We start from the raw sequence: 13,343 nt of genomic DNA, 5'->3' as shown, positions 1-13,343 counted from the left end.
TATATTATAGTTATTTTAGAATTATATTTTTCGAGGGTCCTATATTTATAATATCGAATATAATTAATATTATTTTTTCTTCGATTATAATATTTAGGGGTAATATTTCTTTATAAACTTTTTATATAAAAAATAGTTTTTATATAACGATTTATTCTTTCTTTTTCTTTTATAGTATATAGGCTTAGTGTACGAACTATAGCGAAATTAAATTCGTTTCTATATTACCGTTTATTAATATTATTACTTAAAGATCTTTTTATCGTATAGTAATTTAAAGGTATTTATTTTTTTTATTTTTTCTTTATATAGTAGTAACTTCGTTAATAAGCGCCGGGTTATTATCCTATATTTTTACCTTACGTTAATACTTTCGAAAATATTATTTATGGTCCGTTAGAGGTTAACGGTTTCCGCGAAAGGCCGCGAATTATTTCCTAAACGGTTATATCGTTTAAAAGCGTTTTCTTACTCTAGGTTAATTAATAATATAAAGTCTTTTAATTATATCCGCTTAGCTTCCTCTTATCTTCCGTCTTTAGTATTTTTTTATATTTACGTTCGATAGCGGTTCTTTTATTTAATCTTAGGTATTTTAACTTAATAATATCGTTTAACTTTTTTTCGTAAATATATAGCGTAGTTTAGGCTTTAGTACTATTTTAATATTACTTCCTTTTATAAATATATACTATCGTTTATATTTTAACCGTTTACGTATTTAATATAGTACCTCGTATATTTTAATACGATTTATATTATTTAAAGGCTATCCTTTAATTTAATTAAGTTTTAAACCTTTTATAAAACGTAATTATTTAGGTCCTCCTATTAAACTTTTTTTTACCGGGCTATAGTCCTTTTAATTAGTTATAACTTACTTTCCTTACTTACTTTACGTACCGGCTAGTAACCGTATAGCGATTTACTTTAATAGTATTTTATATATTTATATATAATATATTAAAACTAAAGTATTTTCCGATATTCCGGATACTTAAAATAAAACTATATTATATTTCCTTTATAGAATATATATTATATAGGTATTAATATATCTTTTAATAATTTTGCGATTCCGATATTAGTAACTTTCTTACTTTTCTAATACTTTTCCTAGTTTTTATATAAAAGCTTTATAGGCTATAATATATTTTATAAAATAGTAATTCCGTATTTACTATATTATTTCTTTAATATCGTTTATTTAATAAGTTTTTACGCAAGACTTTTATCTTTAGTAACTTCCGTAATAATTTCCGTAATAATCTATATTATTTAATTCCGTAAAGTCTATATTTAGAAATTTCTTTCTTTATACTTCGCTTTTAGCTTTTCTAATATTTCTTTTACTTTTTAAAACTTTATATCTTCCTATCTAGTATACTAATTAAAGTTTTTTTCGGAATTTACTACTCCGCTTTATTAATACCCAATAATTATTACTTTTATAACCTTCGGTCCTTTCAATATAATAGTTAATATAATCTTTTTTTTTTATCCGAGCTATTTAAGTACTTTATAATCTTTTTTAAAGTATCTTACTTTACTATAGTTAAAATACTTAAGGTTATTTTTACTTTAACCTCGGCCTTACGGCCTTTACTACTATATAGTATCGACGTTTATCGGTCCTAAATATATAGTGCCGGAGTAACTAGTACTAAAGTATTTTTACTTACGTTTATTATTAAAGCGGTTACCGTTAAAATATTTTTTATAGCTATTACCGTAATTATTTTTACCGTTACCTCTTTTCTTTTCTATATAATATTCGAATTACCGATCGTCGATTTATATAACTATAGTAATATACTTATCGATAATATCGGGCCTTATCTTTTTATATAATTTATCTTTTACTTTATCTTTAAAGCTATAATAAAAAAACTATATTAACCCTTTATCGTTAATAGCGCTACGTAGGCTATCGATTTTAAATTAAGCCGCGTAATCGGCTACCGAACATATTTAGCGTAAACTTAAGAATTTACCTTACGCGCGTTTTACTTTATCGTACTTCCTAAATACCTCCTTAAGTTTAGCTTTAAAAGTATAATAACTTTCGAAATATTTTATAATAATTTTTTCTTAATCCTCTGGCTCTTATTCGTAATAGTCGTCGAGGATAGGTTCGAACTATATAAGAGCCTTATCCTTAAATTTAATAGCCGCGAAAATTATTTTCGACTTTTTATTAATAAATTAGTTTAAATATTAATAAAAATAAGTTTTAAATTAAATTAAAAACTTTTTAAGTTTTACCTTTTTTCCTTTATAATACTTTAATACCGGAAGTTTAATAGTCGACTTAAACGTAGCCGAGATAGCGAAAATCTACTCCCGGGTCTATTAAACTTCGTCCTCGAGCTCTTTAAGACGCTTAATAACCTACTCTGCGGTAAAGGGTATAAGTCTAGCGGAAGGTCCCTCGGCGCTTAAGCTAGGCGGGACGCCTCCCATCTAAATATTTTTAAGTCCGGCTATAGTAGTAAAAAGACGCCTTTAACTTATCCGTAATAAAGTTAAAATAAATATATAACGTATAACGAACCCCTATCCAGAACCTTTAAAAGGGATATCGGTTAAAGGTACTTCTAAATAATCCTAGTTCGGTATAGCTAAACAATGTATAATAAGATGTTTCGATGTAAATATTAAATGCCGTGAATATAACTTAAATTGTATACTACGGAACTATTTATCTACGCCAGCCAGTTCCTCCGTATATATAGACCTGTGGACCGTGGACCGTCGTCTTATATACGGTCCTCGGTCCGCTCCGTATTGGCCGATACTGGACCGTGGACCGTGAGCCCCGCCGCGGTCCCCGGTCCCCATCTTATTGGTCCGTCTGATCTCCTGGACCGTGAGCCCCGCCCGATGGCGCGGTCCAGTCTTGATTAGTCCTCGTAGCCCCACTGTCTTCCAGAACCGTGACATCGGTGCCAAATTCATAATTAGCTCCACGAAAAGGTGGGCCGAATAATGTTATTTAGGTTATGTCGAGCTGATAATAGGATGAGAATCGAGTGCGAGCGAGTAGGAAGTGTATGCTGGATAGGTGAGCGAAGGGGGATGCTAAACTAGGATAAAAGGAGATATGCCAAGCTTGCGATTAAATAGCACGTATTTGAGTAGGGGCTAATTAGTACCTTCACTTGTCATTGCGCTGTGAGAAACATTACCTAAGGGCCGAACTGCCTTAGTCAGCATCTCGAATGATAATAATAATAATAATTTACTAACGCCCGGCGGCTAAGCCGAAAGGCCAACTATTACCGATTGAAGCATACATTTCTCAAAATATACCCTAATCTCCTTAAAGCCCATGCAAAGTTCATTCTAGCTTATACACTCTGTTTTATTATTTCTCTTCGGATTCTCGTAGATTAGTAAGATTATTAGTAGGCTGGCTTGAAGTTGGTTCTTTAAGTGTTCAACGTCCTATTTTCGGCGGCTGAAGCCGTACCTGCTATTCGTGGCACAGGGTGATAAGGGTAGGGTCGGTGGAGAGTGGTAGTTGGCTGGTCAGGTATATTAGTCGGCCCGTGGTCATTGCGAACCGAATCGTTGCCCAAACGGCCTCGACATTCGGAGTCCAGTCTTCGTCATCCGATGAACAATTTCCTTCCCAGATAGAACGAAACACTGCCTCTGTGGGTATGCTCCATCGTTTCGTTCTCTTACACCTTAGCTTCTCAGCCCCTTACCGCCGGTATCCCAAAAGCCGTCCAGATCTTACAGGATTATAGCATATCGCCCCGATATCAAAGATCCCAAGACCCGAGATTTGTGGCTGGGCCAGAGGGAGCAAATAACTATATACCTGAGGTGCTGACCTGGGCTGTGCCGCAGTGATGAGCTAAGTCCAGTACAAACACGCACAGACATCCAAGTGCGATTCAGTTGTTTAGCTGAATCCTCAGCAAAACGCATTCCTTGCGATGGCATATAGGTAATCATGATTTCGGCTTCAAAGGTCGGTGTAGTAAGTGTCCAGATATGTAAAGAGCTATGCTGTATGATTATTCCGCCTGGGAGCTTGAAAATACGAGCTCGATATACCGATATACCTATATTTCTTACCGCCTATTTTATTTTCGATTTTTATGTTCTGTCGGCCCTTATATGCTTCAGGTTCATTGGAAGACTGAGACGTGTGAGTGTAGAAGATAAGGAGAGGAAATCTCCTCAGCTTTTGGCAGTATGACATCCGAAATCTGCGTTAGATTTCCCTGGAAATGACAGTCTGGGTGCATAACCTATTACGTCTTCCTCCCCATCACTAAAACGCATTTCCATTCTCTAAACATCATCCCACATCACCTTCATGGTAACAGGGAAGGGCGTCAAAGCACCCCAGTCCTCCCTGAGGTAATCCACCCCGTTCCCATCCGCCCTCGGCACCTTCTTTAGCTCTCCCTGCGGACCAGGCGCGCGCCGGACATTCTTCCTCTTGAACAGAGCACGGAACATCTCTGTGAGGGCAATCTGGCTGATCTCCTTGCCCAGGAAGGCATGGGGACCGGCGTCAAAGTGGATGTACTTGTCCAGTGGACGGCGGGGGTTGACGGTTTCTGGCTCGGGGAAGTAAGCTGCGTCGCGGGAGGCGGTTGACTAGAAACAAGAGAGGTTAGTACTGGAGGGGACAAAAAGGGTAAAAGAGGGGCATACAGAGTTGATGGTAACCTTGCTGCCGGGCTGGATGTGAAGCTCCGTGCCATTGGACGCCGTGACAGTGCCGGCGGTTGTGGCTTCAAAGTGAGACCGAGCTGAACCTGACAGGCGGATGCCTTCCAGGACGTAACCCAAGAGAAGAGCGTCGTTCTGGGAAGATGAGGGCTGGGAGGCAATGGCGGTAATGTCCGCTACGTGCGCGGCACCCTCGGGGGAGAGGTAGTAATCCACTGCCTGGGTGAACAGCTCCCCTTGGCTCGAGGCGAGGGCCGCAGCGGTGGGGAGGACATGGTTCCAAGTGATGTCGTGCGTGGCCAAACCGGCCTTCTTAAGCTCCTTGATAAAGTTGACGCCGAAGGTGTTGAGGACGCTGTTCTTGGCTGCCTTGGGGCTCTTGACCGTCTTTTCGACGAGGGTGCCGAGCTGACCAGCGACCGTCTTGGCTGCTTCCACCACGGGGAAGAGCTTAACAGGCTCCGAGTCGACGAAGAGGGCAGCGGCGATGATCTGGAGGACGGCATAAAGCTCGTGCTCGGTGTAGATGCCCTTGCTGTTTTCCTTGGTTGTCAACGGAAGGCCGAAGACACTGGCGGCAAAGTGGGTTGGCACGATATTGGCAATGTCGCGGACGAGGTCGGCAAACTTGCTGCCGGGTACCAAAGTGTAGCTCTTGGTGGTGAGCAGTTTGTCGGTCAAACTCTCGTAGAAGGCCTTGATCTGGGTGCCCAGCTCAGGGGTGAACAGCGACCGAGATGCAGTGGTGCGGTGTCTGTCGTGGACAACAGCATCGCCAGAAAGCTCAGGGCTCGCCTTGGCGCGGATGCCAGCGACACCAGCATTCCAGGTGCTCTTGAACTTGTCCTCAGCAGCAAAGATGCGCTGGGCACCATCGTACGAGGTGACCTCGGTGGGTGTGGCGATCCTGCCTGGCCGGGAGAAGTCAAAGAGATGAGCGCGCTTGAGGTCCTTGAGAATCTTGCTGTTCTCCGACGGAGTCACCATGGGGTAGTGCGCGTAGACCGAGTTGTACTTGAAGTGGTTGGGGAAAGCCCGGAGGAAGAGCTTGTAAAAGACGCAACCGTGGTTGATGTTCAAGTCATACTGGACTTCGTTGAAACCCCAGTTGGTGAGGTTTCGTGGCGTGTAGTCGATGGTGTAGTGGCGGTCACCTCTCACCAGACACACAGCATCCGACAAGACGACACGGGAGATCGTGTAGGTAGGCGCAATGCCGACACCAGGAACCATGGGCTCCTTCCTCTCCTCCGCCACGAGACCAGGGTACAGCTCCACAAAGTCGGGGTGATCATACAGGCGACGAAGAGACTCAGCAACACCCGGGTCGGAGTTGATGTCCTCAAACTTCTCGTAGGGCTTCAGGCCGAAGTGCTTGCGGAATTCGTTCAAGCCAGCAACATTCCATCTGCGGCCTTGAATGATACCGAGAATCTCAACCGCCCGCATAGACTCGGGCACGTTGCGGGCGCCAAAAGATCCAGCGGGGTCCTCAATGGCGTCTGAGATGCAGTTGACAAGGTCATCGTCGTTGAACTTGCCATCCGGCCCTCTCTGGAACTTGTTGAAGGGACGCTCCGCAGGGTCATCTGGGATCATGCCCTCGAATTTGCCGAAGCCCATGATGAGCTCATGAATAGAGAGGTCCTTGCCCGGCTTCTTGAAGAGATCATAGTAGAAATCCTGAATCCACTTGTCATCCTTGGCCGAGATGCACGAGTGCCAGCGGTAGCAGAGGTTGAACTCGGCCGAGCACACGTTGCCGGTACCACGCTCGGCACCCTCCTTGGTGTCAACGTTTATGCCAGTCTCGACACGGGGGTCAAGAGTCCAGGTGGTATCAACACGGTTGAGGTTGACAATGTTTCGGACGTAATCCAGCAGTGTGATGTTGATGTACAGACCAGAGGTGATCAACCGAGCATGCTGGAACAGGTCATTGTCGTACTTCTTCCACGCAGCCTCCTTCTTCTCGCCCTCAAGGTTGGGGCTGGGGGGAGAAAACCTGCCATCCTCGTTGATGCGGGCCAAGTTCTCAGCCACATGGTTGTGGACGCGATTGAACATGATCAAAAACACACCGACACCGGGTGGCATGCCCAGGAGGCGCTTGTCAGCAAAGCAGTCAGGCTTGATCTTGCCGTCCTTGAAGGTGCGGATGGTGTCCTGCATGTCCTGGTTGCTGCCGTACAGAGGAGACAGGTCCAGGTACGAAGAGGTCTTGGACTTGCTCATGTCCCTGTAGTCTGTCCAGAACAGATCTGCACAGTGCGTTAGTGATGATGTCGACAACCGGCAGCTGACAGGAACACCTACCGTGAATGATGATACTGGCCCAGTACCACAGAATGCTAGAGACGTTGTTCGGATGTTCTGTGTACTCCGTCCGCTTCATGACCGACTCGAAGATGAGATTGGGGTCTGGAAGAGCGCCCTGCCGAACGACATTGGCAGCCACCGATCTGGAGTACGAAGTGCCAGCGGCACCAAGCTGGGGAAACATAACATTCTGGAAAGGCGTCAGTATGAGGATGAGTAATTGAGTGATATGACAAACCCAAACTCACATTATATGACCCATCAGCCTGGCGATACTGGAACTTCTCACCCACATACATCGAAGGGGGATGCTCAAGGGTGTACCACAGCTCGCTCAAAAACGAGTTGGTGAGCTCTGTGCGTGTCTTGGAGTTGCTAGGCAAGTTGGACACAAGCTGGATGACCTTTTCCATGGCCATAGTCTTGTCATCCTTGATCTTCTCGCCCTTGATCTTGGCCTTGACCACACCAAGAAGGGTCTTGTAGTCTGTCTCGAGGTCAGCAACGGTGTTCCGACCGGACCAGTCACCACATCATCACATGACACTTACCAGCAAGCCGCAGTTGCTTGACATCGTCTCTGAGTTTGCCCCATTTCTTCGATCGGCTGAATGTGTCGGCGCCATGCTGATTTGGCAACGGAGCAACTGATGACTGCATCACTTGGCCATACCGCTCAAAGGCATTGGCAACGCCAGCTCTGTTTGCACCCGTGGGCTTCAAGTCAAGAGGAGTAGGCCTTGGCTTTGCTTGACTGGCGACAAGTTCCATTCCCTCGCGTGATTGGTGGGCAGACGAGCTCCCGTGGCTCGAGCTTGAGCCATTGAGAGCAGTAACTCCCGTGCCGTTCGAGGCCTTGTGCCCGTTGCCGTTGTAATCTGACATGATGAAAGCTTGTAAGAAGGGGTATAATGAGTATAAAAATGAAAGAACAAAAGTACTAGATGGGATTGATAACAATGGTAGCTTTCCCAAACGTCATGAGGAGATGTGAGATGAAGCAATGGAAGCACAGAGTGCTGCAGACAGGCCGGTTAAGAAGGGATGTCGAGAGCTCGAGGAGAGGTCCGGTCTCCCTGAGCTCGTGAGACTGTGTTGTGTGATGTCACCCTAGCTGGGATCGACCCGCCCCCCCATGCCGCCTCTCGCGCACTTTTTTGTCTTGGAGATCGAATGGTTGGAAAAGGGAAAATCTTCAGGTGAGACAAACCCCGCCTGGCTTGCTTGGTGGCTTGACTTGAACAACAGGGGAGCTATCTGGCCAACCTATTCAGGTGCACAGCACTCGGGTGCTCGCCGAATTCAGAGTGGCTTGAAGGGGTTCAACCCAGACGCGGACATCAACCTTGCAGCACAAGAGACCCTTAACGAAGCACCGCTTATCAAAGTACTACACTACCTACATGGTGATTGTTGTGCGGATCGACGTGTCGCCCAGGGGAACGGTAGCTCTTGGGCCCAGGCGGTGACAGCAAATGGCTGGGGAACTTTGACCTCTGCCGATGGACCGTGGAATACCATTACTAATAGTTGGTGGACATTGATGGCCGATGAGTGGTGGATAGGGGAAGGCAGGCCATGCCACTGGAGCATGCAGGTCTGTCAAGTGAGGTCGTCGAAATGGCTGCAGGGTTGTGCATCTGCCAATTACCGACGAGGGTGACCTTGTGGGACGGCGGGTCACTGTGGTCGATCAGGACGCTACCCAAGCCCACTACAAGGTGATTATCGCTGTCCAAGACGGTTTAGCGTCGAGCCCAAGACACCATGATCCGCTAAGATCGCCGTACCGTTCCTCCTCCCGGGAACGATCCGAGCACCCAAGGTGCGGGCCGGGATTGAAAAAGCTTTTAGTATCGATCTGGTGCATGGAGAGGCTGAAACCCAACCAATGATAGCCGTCTGCTTCGGCTTGAAGACCGCAATTGCCGCCGTGGTTCGGCGTCCTGACTTCCCCATCCGGCCCCCTTGCGCAGACCGCATAGCAGCTGAAGGCCGGGGTCATTGCTGCACTCTAACTACCCATCTCGTTGTGATAGGCCATCAAGAACCGCTACCCACGAACTAATGCCCGACCTGCCATCCTTCTGCCACATCGACCAATGGCAAATGAGCCGACAACCAGCATCGTGGACATCAGTGCCTCCTTTTTGATAGGACGACTGGTCTCTCCTCGCAGAGTGTCTCACCTCTCAGCGATCGGCATCAGTGCGTCGGGGGAAAAGATTGGGAGGTTCAAAGAGTCATGAAGGGAGGTGAATGTGTCAAGAGCGGGGGCTCTCGTTCAAATGACGGAATCCTGCAGAAGGGGGTGGTAGGCTGGCGTCGTGGATTGGTCCTCGAGAAAGTGGCATTGATAAAAGGGGAATGCTGGTGTTGTCCCAGAACATTGGTGATGCGATCACGGGTTCTTGCGCCGTCTTGATTCACTTTCTGTGTCACCCCCCCCAGCGTCGGAATTTTGTGAGGTCAGCCCACTGTAGAGAAATGGATAAGTCGCACCTCATGCCCGAGAGGCCGGGTAACCGTGTCAGAGTCTCCAGTCCAGATCGGGAGTCCCACATTGACGCACACGAAGACTTTTTCTCAACACATCTGCCATCTCGTCCTGTCACTCCAATGGGTCCAGACAGAGACCATCAGTCTCGCCACCGGAAGCCGAGCAAGATTGTGTTGTGCTTCGATGGCACAGGCAATAAGTTCCATGGCGACGACAGCGACAGCAACATTTTGAAGATATTTCGAATGCTGGACAGGACAGCGAGGGATCAATGTAAGTATTTCGATACCGTCTATTATCTGGCTGGAGTGCTGACAATACGATTAGTTCATTATTATCAACGTGAGTGATAAAGAATTGTATTACATTGTGTTGTAGGGCGTCGTACTAAACTGTATCCTGAAGCCGGAATTGGCACCTATGTTGTCTCGAGCAGCTTGACTCGCACGGGAACGGTGGCGCGTATCAAGTCTTGGTACATGAAAGCCAAAGACAGTGCCATTGGGTCCTCGTTCGATCATCATGTTGTGGGAGGCTATCGGTTCCTGATGAGGTTTTATAACCCTGGAGATGAGATCTACATCTTTGGCTTCTCGCGTGGGGCGTACATTGCGCGATTCTTGGCCGAGATGTTGGATTATGTCGGGCTGCTGTCGCACGGTAACGAGGAGATGGTGGTGTTTGCGTGGAAAGCCTTCTCCAACTGGCAGAGCAGGCAGGGAGACAACACTCCAGAAGGGAACCAGAAGAAGAGGGAGATGTACACCTTCATGAAGGGATTTCGTGAGACCTTCTCCCGCCCTGTCCGCCGCATCCGCTTTCTCGGCCTCTTCGACACAGTCAACAGTGTACCTCAGTTTGAGGCTGCCTGGATGCAGAGGAGCAAGTTTCCTTACACGGCGCGCACCTCGGCAAAGGTTGTCCGTCACGCCGTGAGTATTGATGAGCGCCGCGCCAAGTTCCGGCAGGACTTGGTGTACCAGAGCAAGAGCGGCAAGAAGCAGCACCACCATCACCCAGTGTCCGATGGTCTCCACAATCTCCACGAGAAATACAGACGAAAATCCGCTGCCGCTCCCGCCCACCAAGGTAAACAGGGCCAGGACGACAGAGGGCGACGGCCCACGTTGGGCGTGCCCACGGATCCAGAGCCATATCGCAGGCGCTCCCACTCGACACGATCACGGCACACCAACAAGACCGAGGCTTCGGCGCGCCCGACGGAGAACGACGTCAAATCCGAGGTATCAATCGAGCCCCATCCTCATCTGGAGGACGCTGAATCATTTGCCGAGAGTGAGGAAAGCGACGAGGAGGAAAGCCATCAGGACATCGACGAAGTGTGGTTCTCAGGAGGCCATGCGGATATTGGTGGTGGGTGGGAGGAAACTTTTGAGGACTCCAAGGTCGCCAGCCACGTTCCCTTGGTCTGGATGGTCCACGAAGCGATCAAGGCAGGCCTGATGTTTGACGAGGAGAAGGTCCGCGAGATGGGTTGCGTCGAGGCTCTCCATGGCCACGACGAGTCCGACACCGAGGATCATGGGTATAGGCCGCCGTCGGCAGGACAGGAACAGCCTCTCAATGACGAGATTGCCCCTCACGAGACCTCGGGCGAGCCCAACCCACCGATTCCAAACATCATGATCCGCAGTTCGAGTATGAGCACACCCAAGTTGTTCCAGCAATCCAGCTTCAAGGACTCATTTTCTCAGGCCAACGGCGGGGGCAGTGGTGCCAAAAAGTCGGGCGAGAAGGAGGGTGACTGCAGCGGGCAGCAGAAGCCTTCGTCGTTCCGAGAAATGATGCACAAAGCGCACACGGCTCGAATTCACGACTCCCTCGAGTTTGACTGCGGGCTGAGCAAGACTTCAGTGTTAGCTTGGAAGATTATGGAGTACGTAGCCACTATTTTCTGCCTTACCGTGTATGCCGGCCGGCTAACAGTTGCCCTCCCAGGTATCTCCCCTTCCGCCGTATGGACCTTCAAGAAGATGGCTCTTGGAAGCCCATTCGCTGGCCCCTCCCCTGCGGGGAAGTTCGTGACATTCCTGAGGATGCCCGTATCCATGGCAGTGTGATCCGCCGCATGAAGGCACACGAGAAATATCGGCCAGGAAATTTGATCATTGGTGGTGGTGGGAGAGGGGTGAGGCGTGCTGGAGAAGAGCATGGTATTGGCGATTGGGTCTGTGTTGAGAAGGATGGTTGTCCGATTGGGGAGATTTGGATGAAGAGGAGCGCTTGGGAGAAGATGCATGGGAATTGCAATGGCAACGAGAAGAATGGCAATGCCCACTGATGAGGATACGTGCCTAGTGTAACACTTGAGGATATGCTCAGAAACAAGCAAAAAGCATACCATCTTCTTCACCTTTCATCATGGGACATGTGAGGCGGCCAATGAAGAATCGCCTTGTCCTGTGCCACTCATGCTGATAGCGCTGCAGCCATTTGGGCTGAAATCCCCCGTGATCCCCTCACCCTTCATACCTTCCTAATCCCTCATCTGATCGGACGACTGAACCCCGACCACCGACTACCGTAGAACGTACCGCCTTGGTCCGCCCGTCCGGTATTCGTCAGGATGCGCCTGCTGCACACAACCACCCTAAAACTTGCGGAGTTTACAGACAATAGTGTGCCTCCCTATACCATTACCATCTTGTTACACACCTGGGGCTACGAGGAGGTAACGTTTCGGGATATGGAAGTGGGCTGCGCCATAGAGAAATAAAGATACCGGAAGATCGAGGCCTTTTGCGCCCTCGTCAGAGAGCGATACCAATATGCTTGGGTCGACACCTGCTGCATCGATAAGACGAGCAGCGCCGAGCTCTCAGAAGCTATCAACTCCATGTACCGCTGGTATCAAGAAGCCGAAGTCTGTCTCGCTTAACTGGCCGATGTACCGTCGCAAGCCCAGTTCTCTGATAGCAGGTGGTTTTCCAATCTAGGGCGTGGACCCTCCAGGAGCTCATTGCACCACGCAAAGTGAACTTTTTCGATGAAAACTGGACAAATCTAGGTGGAAAGCTGAGCCTACAACGAGCCGTGGCAAACTGCACCCGGATACCATCGGAGCTTTTTGACGGGAGAGTGATATTGATGACTTCAGTGTCGCTCAGAAGATGATGTCATGGGCAGCTGGAAGGGAAACAACAAGAGTCGAGGATCGTGTCTACAGTTTATTGGGAATATTCGATATCAACATGCCGCTAATGTATGGAGAGAAGGAAAATGCTTTCATCCGACTACAAGAGGTCGAGGAGAGACCCATCGCTATCTATCTTCAAGATCGCCTGTTCGGTACGGTATGACACAGTTCAAGCGGGTTTTGAGCAGCGATTTCGAGCCCGTCATCATGAGCAGACACCGACGGTCAATGTTTCCGCTTCGAAGGATGTGTATCCGCAAAGGGCGTCTGGCACGAGGCGACAAACTACCTAATATGGTTTTCCGCGCCGTAGAACTGGGCCATGAGCAGGTGATGGAAATACTACTGGCTCGAGTCGCGATCGGTGTTGAGCCGCAGGATGAAGATGAACAAACTTTATCATCGAAGGCTGCGAAGGCTGGCGATGTAGCCATTCTCAAACAACTTCTGGCAAGCGAGAAGGCTGATGTCGAATCCAAAGACAACGATGGCAGAACCTGTTTATCGTGGACTACCGGAAGTGAGCATTGGGATGCGACACAGTTGTTGACTGAGCATGGTGTCAATATTGAATCGAAGGGCACATCAAACCGTAGTTGAGGTGCTGCTCAAAAGAGGCGAGAGGTTGGTTAACAAGAGCCACTCTGAATTGCTAAGCAGTCATGTCCAAAC

At 47.8% G+C, this 13,343-nt stretch overlaps 2 protein-coding genes across 2 annotated transcripts; one reads left to right on the top strand and one right to left on the bottom strand.

Moving 5' to 3' along the window:
• Nucleotides 1–3,915: 3,915 nt before the first annotated feature.
• QC763_501240 (uncharacterized protein) lies at nucleotides 3,916–11,846 on the bottom strand. Its single transcript, XM_062912725.1, has 5 exons — nucleotides 7,566–11,846; nucleotides 7,263–7,501; nucleotides 7,012–7,204; nucleotides 4,678–6,956; nucleotides 3,916–4,620 (listed from the first exon to the last, which is right to left on the bottom strand). The coding sequence occupies exons 1-5, from the start codon at nucleotides 7,897–7,899 to the stop codon at nucleotides 4,309–4,311; spliced, it is 3,357 nt and encodes a 1,118-aa protein (XP_062763934.1). The 5' UTR covers nucleotides 7,900–11,846; the 3' UTR covers nucleotides 3,916–4,308.
• On the top strand, nucleotides 8,763–11,943 carry QC763_501250 (uncharacterized protein). Its single transcript, XM_062912726.1, has 4 exons — nucleotides 8,763–9,787; nucleotides 9,842–9,856; nucleotides 9,893–11,411; nucleotides 11,474–11,943. Exons 1-4 carry the CDS (start codon nucleotides 9,382–9,384, stop codon nucleotides 11,814–11,816), a joined length of 2,283 nt encoding a protein of 760 aa, XP_062763933.1. The 5' UTR covers nucleotides 8,763–9,381; the 3' UTR covers nucleotides 11,817–11,943.
• The last annotated feature ends 1,400 nt before the right edge of the window (nucleotides 11,944–13,343 follow it).

The sequence above is a fragment of the Podospora pseudopauciseta genome (genome assembly GCF_035222475.1).
Source record: "Podospora pseudopauciseta strain CBS 411.78 chromosome 5 map unlocalized CBS411.78m_5.2, whole genome shotgun sequence".
In the NCBI taxonomy this organism is placed as follows: domain Eukaryota; kingdom Fungi; phylum Ascomycota; class Sordariomycetes; order Sordariales; family Podosporaceae; genus Podospora; species Podospora pseudopauciseta.
Note: the sequence above shows the minus strand (reverse complement) of the source record. Positions and strands in the feature narration are given on the sequence as shown.

Coding starts and splice junctions, on each gene's coding strand:
- QC763_501240 (XM_062912725.1), bottom strand. CDS start 7,899: ATGTCAGATTACAACGGCAACGGGCACAAGGCCTCGAACGGCACGGGA. Junction 7,502..7,565: donor CAAGCAACTGCGGCTTGCTG/GTAAGTGTCATG, acceptor ACCTCGAGACAG/ACTACAAGACCCTTCTTGGT. Junction 4,621..4,677: donor GCAAGGTTACCATCAACTCT/GTATGCCCCTCT, acceptor TCTTGTTTCTAG/TCAACCGCCTCCCGCGACGC.
- QC763_501250 (XM_062912726.1), top strand. CDS start 9,382: ATGCTGGTGTTGTCCCAGAACATTGGTGATGCGATCACGGGTTCTTGC. Junction 11,412..11,473: donor TTAGCTTGGAAGATTATGGA/GTACGTAGCCAC, acceptor TTGCCCTCCCAG/GTATCTCCCCTTCCGCCGTA.